The 19,523-nt window shown below is 41.7% G+C and overlaps 3 protein-coding genes across 4 annotated transcripts in view; all 3 read left to right on the forward strand.

Annotated features, from left to right (window-relative positions):
* The window catches only part of LOC134647775 (uncharacterized), a 39,520-nt gene extending 34,193 nt beyond the window's left edge, over nucleotides 1–5,327 (forward strand). The window contains exons 7-14 of one of the 2 annotated variants that reach the window (XM_063502075.1): nucleotides 502–810; nucleotides 1,148–1,290; nucleotides 1,628–1,751; nucleotides 1,990–2,646; nucleotides 2,962–3,149; nucleotides 3,528–3,743; nucleotides 4,121–4,289; nucleotides 5,110–5,327. In XM_063502075.1, coding sequence (XP_063358145.1) covers nucleotides 502–810; nucleotides 1,148–1,290; nucleotides 1,628–1,751; nucleotides 1,990–2,646; nucleotides 2,962–3,149; nucleotides 3,528–3,743; nucleotides 4,121–4,289; nucleotides 5,110–5,256 — 1,953 coding nt within the window. In that variant the 3' untranslated portion in view covers nucleotides 5,257–5,327. Of the gene's footprint in view, nucleotides 1–501; nucleotides 811–1,147; nucleotides 1,291–1,627; nucleotides 1,752–1,989; nucleotides 2,647–2,961; nucleotides 3,150–3,527; nucleotides 3,744–4,120; nucleotides 4,290–5,106 lie in introns of both variants that reach the window. The other variant, XM_063502074.1, reaches the window with a different exon arrangement.
* Nucleotides 5,328–12,837: 7,510 nt separating this feature from the next.
* On the forward strand, nucleotides 12,838–14,613 carry LOC134648209 (uncharacterized). The gene is made up of 4 exons (XM_063502692.1): nucleotides 12,838–12,919; nucleotides 13,426–13,595; nucleotides 13,939–14,145; nucleotides 14,506–14,613. Exons 1-4 carry the CDS (start codon nucleotides 12,838–12,840, stop codon nucleotides 14,611–14,613), a joined length of 567 nt encoding a protein of 188 aa, XP_063358762.1.
* A 72-nt stretch (nucleotides 14,614–14,685) lies between these two features.
* On the forward strand, nucleotides 14,686–18,530 carry LOC134648210 (tyrosine-protein kinase fyna-like). The gene is made up of 5 exons (XM_063502693.1): nucleotides 14,686–14,753; nucleotides 15,498–15,642; nucleotides 16,225–16,362; nucleotides 16,617–16,813; nucleotides 18,347–18,530. Exons 1-5 carry the CDS (start codon nucleotides 14,722–14,724, stop codon nucleotides 18,528–18,530), a joined length of 696 nt encoding a protein of 231 aa, XP_063358763.1. The 5' UTR covers nucleotides 14,686–14,721.
* Nucleotides 18,531–19,523: the final 993 nt, after the last annotated feature.

Genomic DNA, 19,523 nt, shown 5'->3' on the forward strand with positions numbered 1-19,523 from the left:
GTCATCAGTGCATCTGCTTTGAGCATTTGTAATTTTATTAGTCAATGACGCATTGAATCAGTCACATTTGCTATTTATAAAACCTACTCAGTAAATTGAATCAGTTTGTGTTTTATTATTTACATATAAGTAGTATAAATCAGTTTTTCGGAACTTATGTACGAAATATCATTTGATATTTACCAGTCGCTTTTCGGTGAAGGAAAACATCGTGAGGAAACCGGACTAATCCCAATAAGGGCCTAGTTTACCCTCTGGGTTGGAAGGTCAGATGGCAGTCGCTTTCGTAAAAACTAGTGTCCACGCCAATTCCTGGGATTAGTTACCAAGCGGACCCCGGGCTCCCATGAGCCGTGGCAAAATGCCGAGACAACGCGAGGAAGATGATGAGTATAAATCAGTCCACAAAGTTTCTAGGCAGCATAGCAACATTGATGGTTTTAACTATTCAAAATTCAAATATGAGTGATGACAAGGTTTTTAATCAGGATACATTTACAGTGGGCAACCCGCGCAGCGGCAGCAGGTGCACGTATCCTTCTAGTATGGCCTGAAGACGCACGCGCACTGCGCGGGGCATTATGCGCAGCCCGCGAAGCTAAGCTCACACCGCAAGCCGGCGCGGTGTTTCTCCTCCCACCGCTAGCCCCTTCTGCCCTCATCCGAGCCAACACTGATAAGCACCCCTGCTCGACCGAGCAGTTGCAGGCGATGGCTGACGGCCATCTTAGTCTGCGGCCCACTTGGCAGATGGACTGGATGCCACCAGCCGATTGGGCTGAGCGCTGGCGTACACAGTGCAGATTTCAGGTAATTTATACTTTTCGTAAAATTTGTCGAAATGCGAACATTCGTCTTGTCTTTAGTTAAGTGATGTCAAAATGATGTAATTTTGTTATCATTCGCCCGTGCGTATCGCTCGCGCCAACACGTGTACGAACACGAGAGAAATGCACTCGCGAATGATAACAAAATAGCATCATATCGATACCAGAATGTGTGTTCGAAACGGCATCATGTTCCAGCAACTTCAATAGGGGTTTAGAAATAGCATTCCTATCCTGAATTGAAGTACCTACTCACGTTTGCCGCGATAACTTCACACATTTTTTCTGACTTGATGACAATGAAATTGGTAATTTTTTAGCCGGTGGCCGGCCCGTGCTCAACGCCCACGCCAAACGCGGCACTTCTGTACGACGTACTGCGTCTCTGGGCTGCTGCACTCTCCCGCTTGCTCACGCGCAGACCCAGCGCACTTGATGACCTGCACCAGGAAGAGATCATCAAGTCAGTATATAGGACAGCTCATAGTTTAAACCGTTCCTAAAGACTGAACAGATATATTAAAGAAGTTTTGTCAGGTCGAGGTGGTTTGGTTTATCATTTAGCCTAAAGCAAACACAAATGTAGCAACTCTTCATCAGCAGCGTGTTAGCCATAGCGTTATTCTGATTCAAATATTCGGACTATTTGATCGGGAGTACTATCTCCATTACTATTTGAGTGAAAAGTAGAGAGAGTCTAATTTGCTGGTCGGGTGTTAAATTGTGACGAATATAAATTAATAATAAGCAGCATATTTATCAACGCAGCAATCTTTATATGATTAATTTATCCTTTATAGATCACTGATAGCCGATGTGGAAAGTCCAGAACACAATTATACCGGACTCACAGGACGGTTCGCATGGGGCAACGGCGCACGAACGTTGCCACTGCGGTTGTTGCAGTGGGACAACGGCACGCAGGTAAAATTGCATCTACACACATCCATCCATTTCGCAAATGTTTCTACATATATGAAAAGTATATGGTACCTACTTGTTGAGAATTTCTAACTGGAAACCGCACATAACGATGCTGACGATCAGGCCAAGATCGTGGATTTTTTATTAGACACAGATTGGAAATTGAAAATATCAGCATTAAACGTCTTTGTTCAATTTTTATTTATCATTTTATTTGATATGATTCATTTCATTTCAGGCGTACGCTGCTGTCGGTGATTGGACAAGCACATTAAAACTGACGCCAAATGCGATCCGCTGGCGGACAACTGACGGTTTACCTCCTAACGACGGCGTAGAGCCTTGCGCATTGCAGCCACTAGCGGACGCTCTACGCTCTGACTGTAGCGTTGCACTAGGAACGCTTCTAGCACTTCTACTTGCTGGGCTAGCAGCCGCACTCGGCGGTGCTGGGTGGTTTCTTAAAAGACGTCTAGAAACACGCTATCGCGCTCGCTTAGCTGCCCTCGGATTGTCCACACTAGGACCTAAACTGGACGCGCTCGACCGCTGGGAATTGCCACGAGAGCGTGTCGTTATCAACCGCAAGCTCGGCGTCGGCGCGTTCGGTACAGTGTACGGCGGGCATGCATTACTAACTGAACGACGCGCGTGGACCGCCGTCGCCGTCAAAACACTCAAACCCGGCGCTGGCATGGCAGAAAAACTAGACTTTCTTGCTGAAGCTGAAGCTATGAAGAGGCTTGAACACCCCAATGTTGTGAAACTACTAGGTGTAGTCACGCACTCAGAACCAGTGTGTACTGTTATGGAGTTCATGTTATATGGAGATTTGAAGGGATACCTGCTGGCGCGGCGGCATTTGGTGGAAGAAGGAGGCGAAACCGCGGATGAGGTAAGAAAACTGTATTTTATAACTTTAGTAGCTACTTATTCTTCTTACATCTATATTAGTGTAGTGTTTTGTATAAAACTATTGAATAATCATATCGAATAGCAATTCTCATCAAACAATCAAAACTTACATTATTTTTATTGAAACTCATCATCTTCCACGCTTAATACCTACTAATAACTAAGGCACTTAAAGGTGCATTCCAGACAGAAATGTGAACCGGGATGCACAAATCTTTGTATTAGGAACCCGGAGCGAGGATCATAACCACTCTCCCGTATGCTTCAAAGTAAAACAATTGTAACACCTTTGTAGGTATCGCCAACAAGACTGACGGCTATGGCTGTAGACGCGGCGCGTGCGCTCTCATACCTCGCTCAACTCCGCTTCGTACATCGTGACGTAGCTGCCCGCAACTGCCTCGTGTCGGCTCGGCGGCAGCTTAAGCTGGCTGACTTTGGCATGGCGCGACCAGTATGCGAGAGCGATTACTACCGGTTCAGGTAACTACCATACTGAGGCACCTTGCAAAGACGCTTTGAAATCTTTGAATATTGCAAAACTGTTGCATCATTTCCAGTTCAACCAGCCTGCAGCTACTTAATTACCTCATTGACTTTTTTGACTTCTGATAAGTAGACGTAAATATTATACCTTTGCACTCCCATTTGCTTCGTGAGGCGGCCAGTTACAACTTCTAATTAAAGAGCAAGCAAATACTTGATTCTGTTACCTAACCTAGTGTGAGCTAGTCAGTTTGTTGCTTACCAATTTATTTAAAGTGCTTATTGCACCCAAATATTTCTTTTGTTAACTTCTACCTGTTTATAATCTAATTAGAATGCGATCACGTCTGTAACCTTTGTGTGTTATAATTTCAGTCGGAAAGGTCTACTTCCCGTGCGCTGGATGGCGCCTGAATCTCTGTCTCGGGGCGTTTTCTCTCCTGCCTCAGACGTATGGTCGCTCGGTGTTCTGCTGTATGAGATCGTGACGTTTGGAGCCCTACCATATCAAGGGCTCGGTAACGCACAGGTGCTGGCACGCGTCACAAGAGGACGATCACTTCGCCCACCGCCTGGATTACAGCCCAACCTGTAAGTAACAGATACATTTTTTAGCCTGAAAGAGTTTCCCACTGCTGGCCCAAAGCTTCCCTCTTTCCCGCCAACAGACACATATACTTTTAAAAAAAACCTGTCAAAGATCTTATCCATGAGACACCTACTTAACACTTAAGATATTGCAGCGCATTCTCATTCAGATTATTCACTAATAAACATGTAGAATTAATATATTTTATATGTCGCTGAAGCAAAGCCAAAACAACCCATTTTTGAAACACAAGGAATTCCCCTTAGTTATCGTCATGTGAAAAAAAACTAAAAAAATTAACTGTGGACATCATGCACGATCTTGATGCCTCAATTAGCTGGTAAAATTATAAAGTAATCCATATTCTGTAACTTTACAGAGAGGGGCTGATGAAGTCCTGCTGGCAGCAAGAGCCAGCGGCACGTCCAAGCGCGGCGGCAGTGGCCGCTTTCCTAGCTGACGCCCCGCGGCTGTTGACGCCTTGTCTTGTTGCGTTCGACGTTCTGCCGCTCGACCCGCCGCGGCCGTCTGAACACTCTGAACACGAGGTGAGACGCCTAGTTCATCCACTACATGTAACTTATTGTTGCTGCAAAAGCCAGCAGAGCGTCTAAGTGCGGCGGCAATAGCCGATTTCCTTAGCTGACGCCCCGAGCCTGTAGATGTCTTGTCGCATTCGACGTTTTCGATCAGGAGACTAAGACCTAACTGCTAATTTAATTGTAGATTTATATCTACGCCCGTCTATGATCGTTTGAACCTTCTTCAGGTGAGATTTAGTTGAGATAATATCAGGTGAAATCTTCTCAATCCACCAACCCCAGCTGAAAAGCTCACCATACATCGTTCATTAGCTCTACTATATCTGCCACTGAATTCCAACAACTGATTTCCAATCGCTACAGGCCGCGTAGCCAAGATGCCAATCGCTTACGCTTCGTAGCGATCGAAACGCAACTGTCACTGTCGCACTCATATGAAAGAGTGATAGAGAGACACAAAGTGTTTCGTTGTCGAAGCGATAGCGATTGTAACCTTGGCTAGGCCGGCAGTTCAAAGAAAACTTTCGCACATCGCAGTACCTATATTTAGGAATGAAGTAAAAGTAACTATTATAAAGCGTTTACCCATAAGAAAATACTTAGGTAAAATCAGTAGGTACCTACCTACCTTTTTAAGGTCCGAGTCAATTAACTTGCAGTATATTTCGCTCACACTAACGATCAACTCAAATCAGTATGAGCGAGATGCATTACGAGTGAGTTTATATAATCGTTAGCCATTGTACTTAGTCACCAATGGCCATTGCAAAGTCATAGTAACTAGTGATGTGATATTTCAGATCATAATTATTTATCTTATCAGCAGGACCTACAAGAACGCTGGGTGTCGTGGGCGGCACCGCCGTCCGCCGCCACCGACACAACGTACCTCAGCGCCGACGCCGACGCCGACACGGAGCCAGACTCGCCCGGCGTCGACGTGCCCGTAGAAACACAGCGGTTCCTCCCTTGACATATCATGAGATTCATGAGGCTATTGCATAAAAAGTTCCAAATTAAACCTTTCATTAATATAAAACAAATGTTCGACATGCTAATGCCCAATAGATGACACCCTGCTGTCACCCCTATTGGCAATGAAAAATAACTTAAACTGAATTAAAAGTTAAACTAAAATAAAAAGCACCTACCTCAAATATTATACTAAGTCTTCGGGGTTTTTCATACATATATCGTTATAGTTTTAACGTTTTAACCAAAAATAGAGAATAATAATTACGACGTAAAAATGTTGAACAAAGTATGCAATAGGCTCATGATAGCTAATTATCGCATGGTAAAGAAAATATATAAAACGATAATATGTCAATCAGTCTTTTTTGGGTTCCGTACCCAAAGGGTAAAAAACGGGACCCTATTACTAAGACTTCGCTGTCCGTCCGTCCGTCCGTCTGTCACCAGGCTGTATCTCTGAACCACGATAGCTAGACAGTTGAAATTTTCACAAATGATGTATCTGTTGTCGCTATAACAACAAATACTAAAAATTAAATTAAATAAATATTTAAGGGGGGCTCCCATACAACAAACACGATTTTTTTGCTCTATTTTTTGTTGATGGTGCGAAACCCTCCGTGCGCGAGTCGGACTCGCACTTGGCCGGTTTTTTTTATCGACAACTAAGGAGAGAATATTTTTACTAATGAACGATAAGGTAAACGTCCCAGTGTTTGACTGCCTCATTTTTCACCTCAATAGCGTGGAAATGATATAGGTAGTGATAAGGGTAAAGTGCCAAACATTGGGACGTTTGCGTAAACATAGTAGGCTCTACACATTCCATCGTCTAGTCAATTACTTTATGTAATTAGTTAACTATTTATAATAAGTAAAAGAATGATCTTGTAAATATAATATAAATATAATTTTTAATTTATCAAATAGATGTTGTTTTATTCCACTGTTAGGTATATAAATCCATCAACTTATAATAGCAGTTTGTACAGTAATTAATACGCTTCACAGGGCCTTGCGTATTGTATATACGTGGTTTACATCACATCACATAGCCACAATAATATCAGAACGAGGAAGGACGAAATTACGTCACTGCTTCAGGTAAGGTGTATTCGGGTATTTCCGAATGACGAATAGTAGCGGATAATTCCGAAAGCTGACTCTTACTACAACGGAAATTGAATGATTTTACAATGATTTTTGGGATTACCCGATGTCCGGAATTACCCGAATACACCTTACCTCACATTACACACTTATAGCATCCTTATCAACTTACACTTAAGAGCAATGGAAACGAGTAGCTTTTTAAAGAATCCCTACTATTATAAATCTCTTCACGCTTGAACTGCTGTAGTAGGTACATACCTACCTACCTATACCACCTATATAATATATGGTATAAATATAGTTTAAGTTCCGGTTAATAATGGTTAATAATAGCAGGAAGCGATATGTATTAATTAAGGAAAATTAAGCTAACTATTGTTAGTTCTCATGAGTGTGGGCGATGGGCCGTGCGCGTGCGGTGTGTGCGTTGTGTGTGTTATGTGCGTTATGGCGGGGCACCGCCGGGAGCGTCGACTATTGCCAAACACTTAGGGAATCGAAGCTTGGTAAGATGAAATAAAGTAGCTTACTGCTGTAAATTAACTGCAGATTACATCATTAAGTAAATATAAAATGATATAGTATTATACGCTCTGTAAAGTTAGGATTAACATTAGCTATGAAATAAATTAACACGCCAAAAGCATGTGTAATCCTCGAGTACTCGTACTTTTCCAAAGGCTTATTATTAACCGGGCAACTAAAATATTAAACAGGAACTTTCATTGGGCATATAATAATATAATTTGGCTGTGCATTAATATTTTGGCGCCAAAAAAATATTTTAGCCTCAAATATAAGCATCATATTATTAAAATAACTGGCAGCAAAATCAAGCCACCTAAAAAATTATAGGGAACTTAAAGTGATAGGTTGGCGTCTAAAATAATAAATTGGCAACTAATATTGTAAAGAGATCATAAAATTTAGTTGTCATCTAGTTGTTCACACCTAAGTAATCAACTAATCATAACTGAGCATATCGTATTCAGCTAGGTAGTATTTTAACACGAAAGCAGTTAAATTTAATGAATACTTATTGGTCACTTTTTACACAAAACACCTCAAATTAATTTACCAATACGCAATGGTCAGTATACTTATAGTCGAAATTTCTAATCATGAAACGCCTAATGGCCATTATACCATTAGATCTTTAAATTTTTAATTACTAATTTCAATAGTTACCACTGTGTTCTGCTAGAGTCAACAGATAGGTGCGACGACGAGCGAAGCGAGGAGGAGCGTGTTAGGTTGACAGTGTAATGACCAAACAAAGTATTTTAAAAGAACTTCATTTTTGAATTAATAGATAGCCGTTTTCTTTTTAAAATGTGCTTCATAAATAGTCTCCAATATATTATTAATTCAGTTGCCAAATAAATACTTGGTACCTGCCTAAAAATATTCAAACGCTGTAACGGCTTTAAAATACAGCTCATATTAATATATTTTAAGACTCCGTTTTTGTTGCCAAACTATTAATTTTAGTAGCCATTTCTATTTTTTTAAACTACCCAAAATCGATTAATTAGTTGACCGGTTAAATACGTGCCTTTTCCAAATGTATCCCGACAGTTAGCACTCAAGACTCTCAAGAGTAGCTGAAGCAGTTTAATTCTTCTATACATATAGGTACCTTAGTATAGGTACTTAGATAGTTCTTCATCCAAAAACGTCACTTTTGACACTCAGAGATCGGAATATTGGATACAGATCGAATAACTAAAACTCGAATTAGCCTGTTAAAATATTAATACTTAGTTATTTTATTTATTTATTTTATTTTATATCGAATTAGCCTGTTAATAGGTACCTAAATCACGACTATTAAAATGAATACAATTATAATAAATTAGGTACTAGTACCTACTACTTAAGTAAGTACTTAGGTATTCAGCATGTTGACGAGGATAGGCAGCAATATGTAAGTACCTACCTAGGGTTTTCTGAAGCCAACTTCCAAACTACCAATGGATACCTTTAAACTACCTTCTTACCTATTTGAGTACCTTTAATCATGGTAAATGTGGTCATCGCTCCATCTAAATTCGGACGAATTTAACCTTTTCCTGTATCAATTATTCGTGTTGCTACCCAATCAATAACGAGGACAATAAAATGAGTCATTTGACTCTCTTTGGACCATAAAGTCATATCACAATGGTCGGTACTGTATTTATATTTAGTTCTGTAGTAACTCTATGGCTGCTGCTCGACGCAACGTTGGCGCAACTGCTCAGCGACACCATTTTCAATAGCGCTGACTAGACGCAGCGCTCAAAAGACGCTAGTGTGGTGTCTCTTACTACAAAAAAATTGTCCCATCAGAAACTGGAGAAGGCAGCAAGATCGCCGAGCGCGCGCTGTCATTGGACGGCAGTCCGCGCATACTCAAGCTATGCGCGCGCGACTCCGTCCCGACTGCCGCGCGGGCGATTATGCGCGCTCTGCTAGTGCATGGCCTTCGATATCGCGAGGGAGAAATCGTGCAAGAAGAGTGCTCGCTGCAACAGCTGCAAGGGCTTACATACGACAAGTTAGTATTGCTTTATGTACACATCAACATTGCCCAGCTCACTACCTATCGGCAAAGTTTAAACGGTGTAAGAGAGTGGTAGAGGCAGCGAGCGCGCGCTGTCGATGGACGGCAGGCCGGGCCGGGACATGCCATAGCCATAGTAGAATGTAATAACTTCGCTTCGCTCGCTCGTTCAATAATCAGACGTAGTTTATTCTCCAAAACCACGGGGGGTGTTTAAATTTACGAGTACGTCTACACACGACGCCGATTTACGTACGAAATTCTAAAAATTCTTAAATATGGGGTATATGTATAATCTTTCCAAATATGTACACTTCAAGTATCAAAAATACTACTTACCTACTTATAAGGTAATATACTCAAGTATTTTAAAATTTGTATATATTTATTAATATGTGTTACCTACTCATTTAATTAAACCCATATTATATATGTAAATTTATTTGAATTAATTTAAATGATTTTAATAAATTATGTTGTTCTTTGTAATAAGGTTGATATTTGTATGTAGGGATTTTTCTTAGAAATAGACGTGTGGACTGTTTGAAGATTTATTTGCGACTGAATTTGACACACACATGCATACATTGATACGTTCACTCACACATGCTTAAAACGCATCCAACATATGTAATAATCGCGGAAACTAATAATAGAAAACTAGTATGATGATAAGTTTGTTTATGTATTAATTTATCCCCAGATGACATAATTTAACTATAATTACGTTGCTACTTATAATTAAGTGGTAATTAGCTTAGTAGCACGTGGATGAAACAACGCTCCAAAAGTACCTTTAATAATCTATGTTACCTATGTTCTATAAAATTACGCGTCTAAAGTATCCAGAAGTTCTTGTTCAAGAAAGTTCTAGAGTAATTTTCAGCAAAAAAAACATTGATAACTTGTTTTTCATTGGCAGCAAATACTTCGTACTTAGCGTGGCAACAGCGTGGCGGAACGAGGGCACCTCAAGAGCCCAGTGCATCGAAGGCGCCTGCGGGCTCGCGGGGTCCCGTCTCGACGTACTCGGCCGCGGCGCGGCGCCCGCCGTCAGGCGCCTGCTGGCACGCCTGGCGCCCGGAGCGCCATTCCATTGTCTACAGGACTGGGAGAAGCTACGAGCTCCTTAGTGTGGCTTTATTGACGACTTCTTGCCTTATAGAACACCCTGCAGGTTATGCCCGTTGATCATAATTAATCCTCCAGTAGGTACTGCATGCCTTCTTTTTGTCTCTATTTCGTTGTGTCTGGCAAAATTGGTTTTATAATTTGACGATTCATTTTCTTAAATTTATGTATTTTTTCCGCAGCAAGTGGCCGAAAATCGTATGTTCCGGCGAATGTGTGACCGTGGCGATAGAGGCGGGTGATTATGAAGAAGAACAATGTGAATTAGCACAAGAACTAGCCGAAGTAGCAGAACTACCACTGCGTCTGACTTATTATTCTTTAAATTATTCAATACCAGAACGCACCAACAGGTCATACCTCTTATTTGACTTCGATATTTTGATGGACAATGAGCGAATATGGCCTGCGCCTCCTCATCCTAACTTCACCTCACCGGATGCCGTTTCTTTGTCATTAGGAGATGTTCGCAAACTACTGCGCTTTGCTCCTCCAGTTCTGAACCTCGCGTATCGCTTCCAGCCACCAGCTTCGATGCTGCGCCGAGTTCTAGCCAATAGCATAAAACTGGGAATTGAAACAGCGGCTTGTGAAGCCATAGTCGCATCTAACACGACTCGTGACCTCGCCCGCTCCTGGCTCACATGCAACGACACCTTCTGCTACATGAAACCGAATGCGCTCATCTACGTGTGCGCAGCGGCAGAAAATAAGGACAAGCGCTATGAAACTATCATAAGAATAGTACAAAGCCACTGGCTCAACACGAGCAATCGAACTAGTTTTTTGGATTTGGAACACATCGAGATAAACTGTTCGATAACTGATGAAGTCAAATACGATTTGGAGAATTTGATGACAAACTACGAGTTTGTACGCTTGCGTGGTGTGGTGGCTATGGGGTCGGGGGGAGCGTCGCCGTTGCCCGCGTTCGCCAATGAGACGGTGATGGTGCCGCTGCTGTTGGTAGCGCCGCCGCCGAGTGGTGCGGAGCTGGCCAGCGCGCGCAGCACCGCGCCGCCTGCGCCAGCGCTAGCGTCGGCAGTACGCACCCTGCTAAGCGGCTGCGGCTGGCGGCGCGTGGCACTTCTAAGGGAAGAGGGTCGCTGCGATGTGTCAGTATAAAACTTATCTACTTATGTAGTCGCTAAACCTGAAGGCCAAAAAGTCATAGTTTATTCGAATCCTTTAGTCAGGGTACATAATTCAACTGGGTGCATGGTCACATTTATGTTGCCACAGCCACAGAATAAATAATAGTACTTTTAAGTACAGAAGACTCACTCTCTAACAAAACGCGTCTGTTACGATCAGCACAGATATGGCCGCTAGGTGGCGACTGGCGACAGCGCCACGCGCGGCTTATGGCTTTCCCCAAAATTGGGGCCGAACGAACTTTTAGCTACCTGTAGCAAAGCGACGAAATCGCGGAGTGAGACACGCCTGCCACAGCCACCGCCTGTATTTCCATTTCCAACTCAAAGAGACAATAAAAAAAATTGGATTTTGTCAAGTTAACACGCCCCTAACAACAACTGACGATGAAGAAAAATGCAGAATCGAGACTTCCCACGCAGTCATCATGTCATCGCTTATAGTTCCACGTAACAAAGCCCGTACCTATTATACTTACTTACTTTACTCTTTGGTTTCCCGTCACTTTGTACATAACCAACAGTACTGTATTCGACATGATAAAGTCAGTTTATTTGGCACAGGTGGAAGCGGTCGCTGGGTGTAGTGGACGCGTTAAGCGAGTACGACCTCGTAGTATATCCGGAGATCGTGCAAGCGAACAACGCAACGGACGCGCTTGATGTGCTGCAAGCGCACGACGCGCGCGTCGTTGTAATAGACGCTAGTGCGGGCACGACGAAGAACGTTCTGACATCAGCGCAAGAACGGGGACTCACGATGAAAGCTGGCTATGTGTGGATCGTCGTCGGCGCTGCGGGAAACTCCTGCAATTCGGTACGGTTTATTAAAGTTTTTACCGTCAATAATTATCTAATTCCCTTTTTCTACGTCTTAAAAGGCCGTAGACGAATCTAATATAATTCCATGGCCTTCCTTCATAGATCGTAGCGTAGGTCGTATCACTCTCATACAAATGTGGTAGAGAATAGGGATAGAATTATGGTAACCCCGTTTTTAACGATCGTACTTTTTTCCAGGACTGGCTGCCCACGAATTCAGAGTTCTCTTACCTGACCGTAAGCGGTGGCTGGCGCGGCAACCAAACGCGAAATGGACTTCTTGGCTCCTCGACTCTACGCGACGCTTTAGACAAGGCGTTCCCAAGATGGCCGCCACATACTTCGGCGCTCGTCGACGCCATACTACTGATGCTTGAAGGCACCGCGCGATTGGAAGAGCGGTATCCGGAGCACAGAGATGATCCTCATCGCCCCGACGTGGCCCGGTAAAACTTAAATGCAAATTCCTCAAATCCATTTGCGACAGTCGATCAAACTCTCGCAACGTTGTATTATTGGCATGGGCTGATAGGATCATTATATTTCAGGAAATTCTTAGAGATTCTCGACAGCATCACAGTGCCGGGCGTGACTCGCGACATACACGCGAATTCAACTCCTCTCGTCTTCACACACCTGTGGACGTCGAAAGGTGTACAGCTTGTCGGTGCGTGGGATGGTCTGAAGAATATACATGTCGATAAAGGTAACCTCGACAATTGACATCACACCACGTACCTAAGGCGTACGCCTTAAACACACCTTATGCCAAGCCTTATGACAAGGAAATTGTACAATTTCCTTGTCATTAATAATGGATTATGATTGTGACCATAAAAATGTATTGGAAGCTTATGGACTTATGGAGCCAAAACCAACTCTAAGGAAACTTCAAAGTCATTTTTCACACCTCCTGTTCAGAAAAGAGCTTTTTCTTCCCTGCTAGGAGGGATCAAAGTGGCACTTTTCCTCCCTGCTAGGAGGGAGCAAAGTAACACTGTTCTGTTTTTTAGCTTAAATAATCTGTTTAAGCATCAGATTGTGTCAACACTAAGATTTTTTTATTTTCCTCATAGTTGATGTGAAAAGCAGTATGTGTCACACGGTATCAAAAATTATTTCGTCTTGGGCGTTAACACTTGAATCCCTCATTACGCTCAGGATTATAGAATCCTGAGCGTAATGAGGGATTCAATGTACGCCCTTGACGGAAATATATCATTTTGATCCCTTGTAACACAAACTACTATTGTCCCCCCAGCCAGCCTATTATGGATAGCTTTATCCATCTTTATCCACGTGATAAAATAACTGTCACTGTTTAACACCGTGGGAAAGAAAGTGACGGACACCGTTTTATCACGCTGTCACGTAGACAAGAACGACCATCATATCCGTACAGAGCAGCTGTGCGGCGCCGTGCTCGACGGCCCTGGCTGCTACACCACCCGCTCCGGGGAAAAGTTCTCCCCCCACTGCCACGACTTCGCATGGGCTATCCTAGCCTGTGCGATGGCGTTTGGGCTGCCATCTATCTACGCCGCCCGCGTCGCACGCCGTCGCCGTCTTCAGGTAATATAACTTCATAGAAGATTGTTCAAACAGCCTCGCTGTGCAGCGGCGTGCTCGACGATAACAACGCTAGTATAATCCAAATCCGTAAATTACCGTCTGATCTGAGAGGGGCAGGCTCATTCAATGAGTTTAAAGCTAAATTATCGCAGTACATTTTAAACTACTACCCACCTTAAAAAAAATAGTTGCGTGAGCGTGTACCTCTCGTCTCGAGCGACTTTGTATGCTACCGTAGATATAATTACTTTTACTTTATAACTCTGTTCTCGTGTAAGTGACTTGTATGTCTTTTATGAGAATAAATATCTTTAAACCTATAAATCCGAACATAACATTTCAGCGCCGAGACCGCGCTATAGAGGAGCGCGTTTTGCTCCGCGGCGGTCACTCCGCCGCCGATGCCGCCGCCGGCGCCGCTTTAGCCGAACACGCCGTTCCGCGCGATGCCTTGCAGTTGCTGGATGAGTTGGGCACTGGGCATTATGGAGTTGTGCATCAGGCGGTGTTGCGCCGCCCAGCGAGAGCTGCGCTTGGAGTTGCTGTCAAGGTATCTTGTTGCATAAATGTTATACACTAAAAATACCACCGTTATTATTTTTAATCATACTAGTTCTTGCGCTGCTAATAGCTTTTATTGAATAAAGCTACGAACTTTGTAGGTATTATTGTACGGGTGTGGGTTCGCGTTGAATGTTAAAAGTCGAGAGAAAAGAGGAGAAAATGTTTATTAATGTTAAAATGTTAATAGTTATATGACTGTTAAAAGTAGCACCGAACAATTATGAAGTATTACAGCCTATCAATTTAAATTCTTCCTAGTTCTTATCTTACGCAACAGGCTTCCAATACGATTCTGAATTTATTGTTAAACTTGTAGTCGGTTAATATTGTTTTTTTTTTCTCAAAGGCGCCACGAGCAGATGCGCCAGTTGGTGCGGCCGCTGAGCTTCTTCGCGAGGCAGCACTTCTCGCGACATTGAAACACGACCACGTTGTGCGTTTCACAGGTAATTAATGCAACCATAATACCTAGATACCTACCTACTAGCGTGCAAACAAAATAGTTTTTATACGAAATCGCTTTTTCTCAGGTGTGTGCTGGGAAGGCGGCCCTCTAGTCCTAATGGAGCACGCGTTTTACGGCGACCTACGGCGGTAATACATTCAACTATGCTTTTATTTATTATGTTCGCAAAATGCTGCAAGAGCATTGCATGAAAAAAATACGCTAAGTCCATCTAAGCTAACTCTGCGCCAACTTTAACAGGACAACAGAGTTAAAAGTTATATTTTGTCACTGCACAGTGTAGGTATATACAGAGTTAACTTGCTCCGACTCTAACTTATAACAATTCTTCTTGTTAATCAGCAAAATTGTATATAATTACACAGGCCCACTTGCACCATTCCACTAACCAGGGGTTAACCACTTAAACCTGGAGTTACTATGGTTACCAGTACAATTTGACACTGGGTTAACGGTTTAAACGCTTTACCTCGGGTTAGTGGGATGGTGCAAGTGGGCCTAAATCCTCTATTAATCTGTCAGCTCCCACGGCTCATATATGAGCCAGAACGCTTATGGTGACGTCATATCGTGGGATTCGACAGGTTAATCGACGACCGGTCTGGCCTAGTGGGTAGTGATCCTGCCTGCTAAGCCGATGGTCCTGGGTTCGAATCCCGGTAAGGGCATTTATTTGTGTGATGAACACTAATATTTGTTCCGGAGTCATGGATGTTTTCTATGTATATAAGTATGTATTTATCTATATAAGTATGTATATCGTCGCCTAGTACCCATAGTACAAGCTTTGCTTAGTTTGGGGCTAGGTTGATCTGTGTAAGATGTCCCCCAATATTTATTTATTTATTTAATCATAAATACACATGTTAAAGGTACCTACGCGCCCGGCGCACGCTAGCCGAGCGCGCTCGCGACGGCCTCCCGGAACCGGAGGCGGCGCACGTAGCGGCGGCGGCGTTGACGAGACTAGCCCGTGAAGCCGCGGCGGCGTTAGGGTATCTAGCGCATGAGCGGCTGGTATGTACTCGCGACACTGACAATCCAACCTCTAAACTGAGCTTAGGCCAATTCTTTCATGAAACCGATGCTGCCAAAAATACGGGGGTGCGGGGGGACGAGGACTCGAAGATGGAGTAACGCTACCGTATGTGTGGCAGAGGGGGTAGCGCGACTATGCTATGTCTAGAGGTTGGATTGTCTGTGACTCGCGATAACCCGGATATAGTCATGATCTTGATCACACAAAAAACAAAAAATGGAAGTTTTCAGAAAAATACTTTTTGTTAAAAAAATAAACAGAAAAGACATTTTCAATCAATAGCACTTCTGATTCTGCTGCTCCTCCAACACAGCTTTTATCATATTTATTCTATACTATACTTCGACTTTGTCACTGCGAAGTATCTAAATAGTTTGTTGTATTACGTTAGTTGGATTTGGTAGTTGTAGTTGTATTTAATAATTGTTGATGTATTATTATTATTTTTTGCTTGTATGTAAATTCAATGTTGACGTGTAAAAGTGCCCTTGTGGCCTATTTGCTGAATAAATGTTGAAGTTGAAGTTGTTCTAATTCTAGCACATTTTTGTATATTGCAGGTACATCGAGACGTCCGCGCCGCCAACTGCTTAGTAGACGTCCGTCGGTCTCTCAAGTTGGCCGATTTTGGGATGGCGCGGCGGTTAGATAAACCAGGGAAGAGAGAATATTTGTGCAAGCGACGCGCCATGTTTCCGGTTAGTACAGAAAATATTAATAATATTTTATCCTATAATCTTGTCAGGCAGGAGAAGACAAAAATATTTGCCCAATTAAATACAAGTATTTAATCATCAGTGTTGGTAAAAACGCATCTCTTTGAAGTTACATGATATTTGATAAACTGAACATGATAACTTTCAAAATGTTGTCGGAGTCTGTGGCGATAATAGGAAAGCTCGAGTCAAATTGGGTCAGGTGGAGTCCTATATAATTATGTATTTCCATCTAGGTGCTATGGATGGCGCCGGAATCCCTCTCCCGTGGCGTTTTCTCAGCGGCCAGCGATGTGTGGGCACTAGGCGTATTGTTACTAGAACTAGCCACGCTGGGCGAGCGGCCGTACGGCGCGTGGGCCACGCCTCGAGTTCTACGCCATGTGCGTGAGGGCGGCGCGCCGCCGCTGCCGCAAGACGCCACGCCTAGCACGTAAGAATCCAAGTCAAAAAAACATGACTATACTTCGTTTTCTTTAGCATTAGAAATTTGGTAAACAATCTTGATGTGTCTTTTAATTGAAAAACACATTTTAAAAATAAGTTACGGTAAATATGTAATAATTATGAATATAATACGATATTTTATAGTCTTCTGTTTTCATAAGTAATAGTTATTGATTTTTAAAAAGTGTTTTTCAATTAAAAGACATGTCACAATCGCTTACCTTCTTTCAAGTTCTTTCTAATGCTAAAGAACGAACTATACTTGGTCAACCAGATCTTGACAGTAGAAAAAGGCGGCAAATTTGAAAAATGTAGGCGCAAAGGGATATCGTCCCATAGAAAATTTGAATTTCGCCTTTTTTCACTGACAATATTTGGTTGACCAGCTATATAAAAAACGCATTATTTTGTTTTTCTTTTGCCATTTTTGCTCCGGAACCCTAAGTAGTCGTATTTCCTTAATTTCTATAAATTATGATTATACGTATTTCAAAATAAGCGGCGTCCACGGGGTTTATACCTATACTGTCAAACTCAAGAGCAGTGAAAATAGGGCACTTTAAAGTCAATTCCATACAAAATGACCTCACAATCAATTTGTTCTAAGTAATAATCGACTTACGAGTACATTGGTTGCATATTGAGAGTTTATACCTATACTGTCAAACTCAAGAACAGTGAAAATAGGGCACTTTAAAGTCAATTCCATACAAAGTGACCCCACAATCAATTTGTTCTAGGTAATAACCGACTTACATTTGTTGCATATTGAGAGTTGCATACAAGGAAACTTTACGTTATGTAATTTCTATATACGTTATGTAATTCATGTACCGTATGTAATAACGTTAATTCATGTACCTACACTTTCTGTTTTTCTTTTTATTTTCTTCATTAGGCGAGCAAATGCATTGAATTTATCAACTTAGTGTATTAATATACTGACATTACATAACGTATTCAATCTGAACTACATTTCAATCTGATAAATTTTATTTTATTTTGTTTTCATCTTTTGAATTCTGAGACCTCTGTTATTCTAGGCGCTATAAGTGTTAAAACTTAGCTATAAGTGTTATAACTTAGGATCCATTTATTGTGAGGCTTCTATTGCCATTTTCAATTATGCTTCTTTTCTCTCTCTCTTTTTGTACGCATGTGTGTGTGCGTAGGTGCTAGCATTAGTTGTAAATTTAATACTTTGTAACTACCTGTGAGTTCCTGTAATTGGCTTCCTGTTTTAATATTGTTGTCTGTAAGTTTTAAAGCTGTTGGTTCTCCTAACATAAATGTCCGTTTTATAGTCACTGGGCGTCTGCTCATCGTCCTGTGTACCAAGACCCCAAATGATGTTTTTTTTTTGTTTTGAAACTGTGAGACCTAGGTTAAGATCTACTAACACTAGTAATGTAAGTCTGTAAATATGTAACTAAAATCTATGGGCAAACTGGCCTGAAATAAAGAATTTTATTTATTATTATTGTTATTATATAAATAAATAAATAAATAATAATTTCAGGCGCGGCATAACGGCGGCATGTTGGCGGCGTTTGCCCGAAGAACGACCGACAGCAGCCGAACTAGTCGCGTACCTCGCCGATCATCCCCGCGCCATACAGCCAGCGTTAGAACCGAACGCCGACGCCGATACAAACGCCGCCCCGGATACAGATGTGTACATCGAAGAGTGGACTGTTAACTAATACAGGGTGTAATCTAAAACGTGATACAAGATAATGCACGTCCTTCTACAGTTTAAAATGGTACATTATCGTGTGTTAATATTGTGTAATTTGTGATTAATTGTATACTGTTTTCTTCTTCTTATAATATTCTGTGTAAGTTAGCAGTGGTTTGGTATTTATACTGTTATGCTGTATAACTTGTTTTGAAATAAAAAATAAAAAATAAATAAATAAATAAATAATCAAACCTGAATCTTTTCATGATTTTGAACAACTTTTACTATGGGCTCAACTTTGTAAATTAACAATAAAAAAAATCTTTGCCATACATTTTTGTCTACCTCTCCTTGACCATTTCTATGGAACAGCTCAATTTTTTTTTAATATTACAAAATTGACCCCATAGGTAAAAGTTGTTCAGAATCATGAAAAGATTCAGGTTTGATTATCTTGTATCACGTTTTAGATTACACCTTGTATAATCCGAAGGCCGAAGGGTGTCGTGTTTCGGAGGTTCCGGGGCAAACTGTCGAATCCGACACAAGACCAGACGATTCAACGGAGCCACGCCGTTTTGTCGCCTAAATAGTGTTTAGTTTTGTAAGTTTATATAAAATGCATATATATGTTAGTCTGTAAGGTATTTGTAATATGGGCCTTGTTGTCTGATTTAAAATGTTAAATAATAAATACATATAATGTTTGGTTATGTGCGAGGTGCGTGGGGGAACTACACATGACGACAACGCATAGGGACGACATTATTAAGTAGTAATCACTTACTAACATTTTTACTAACAAATAATTTAGATCTCGATATTTTAAGTAAGTATTTGAACACCAAGAGTTATAAAAAACGTCTATTAATGGTATGCGGTCACTTTATATTTATATTTGCTAGATTGTACCAGTCCAATGATGTTGGCGTGTGCATGTAATATTTGATATTATTATACGTACTTACCTATATATTATGTCAAAGGGCGTCCAAAAAATTTTGTGACACTAAAT

This window comes from Cydia amplana, chromosome 5 (genome assembly GCF_948474715.1).
Source record: "Cydia amplana chromosome 5, ilCydAmpl1.1, whole genome shotgun sequence".
NCBI lineage: Eukaryota > Metazoa > Arthropoda > Insecta > Lepidoptera > Tortricidae > Cydia > Cydia amplana.

Bases quoted from the DNA above. Each gene is read 5' to 3' on its own strand.
- LOC134648210 (XM_063502693.1), top strand. From the start codon at position 14,722: ATGGAGCACGCGTTTTACGGCGACCTACGGCG. The intron at 14,754-15,497 runs GTAATACATTCA...CACATGTTAAAG, and splicing joins TTTTACGGCGACCTACGGCG to GTACCTACGCGCCCGGCGCA. The intron at 16,814-18,346 runs GTAAGAATCCAA...TAATAATTTCAG, and splicing joins CAAGACGCCACGCCTAGCAC to GCGCGGCATAACGGCGGCAT.
- LOC134648209 (XM_063502692.1), top strand. From the start codon at position 12,838: ATGGATTATGATTGTGACCATAAAAATGTATTGGAAGCTTATGGACTT. The intron at 13,596-13,938 runs GTAATATAACTT...ATAACATTTCAG, and splicing joins CACGCCGTCGCCGTCTTCAG to CGCCGAGACCGCGCTATAGA. The intron at 14,146-14,505 runs GTATCTTGTTGC...TTTTTCTCAAAG, and splicing joins CGCTTGGAGTTGCTGTCAAG to GCGCCACGAGCAGATGCGCC.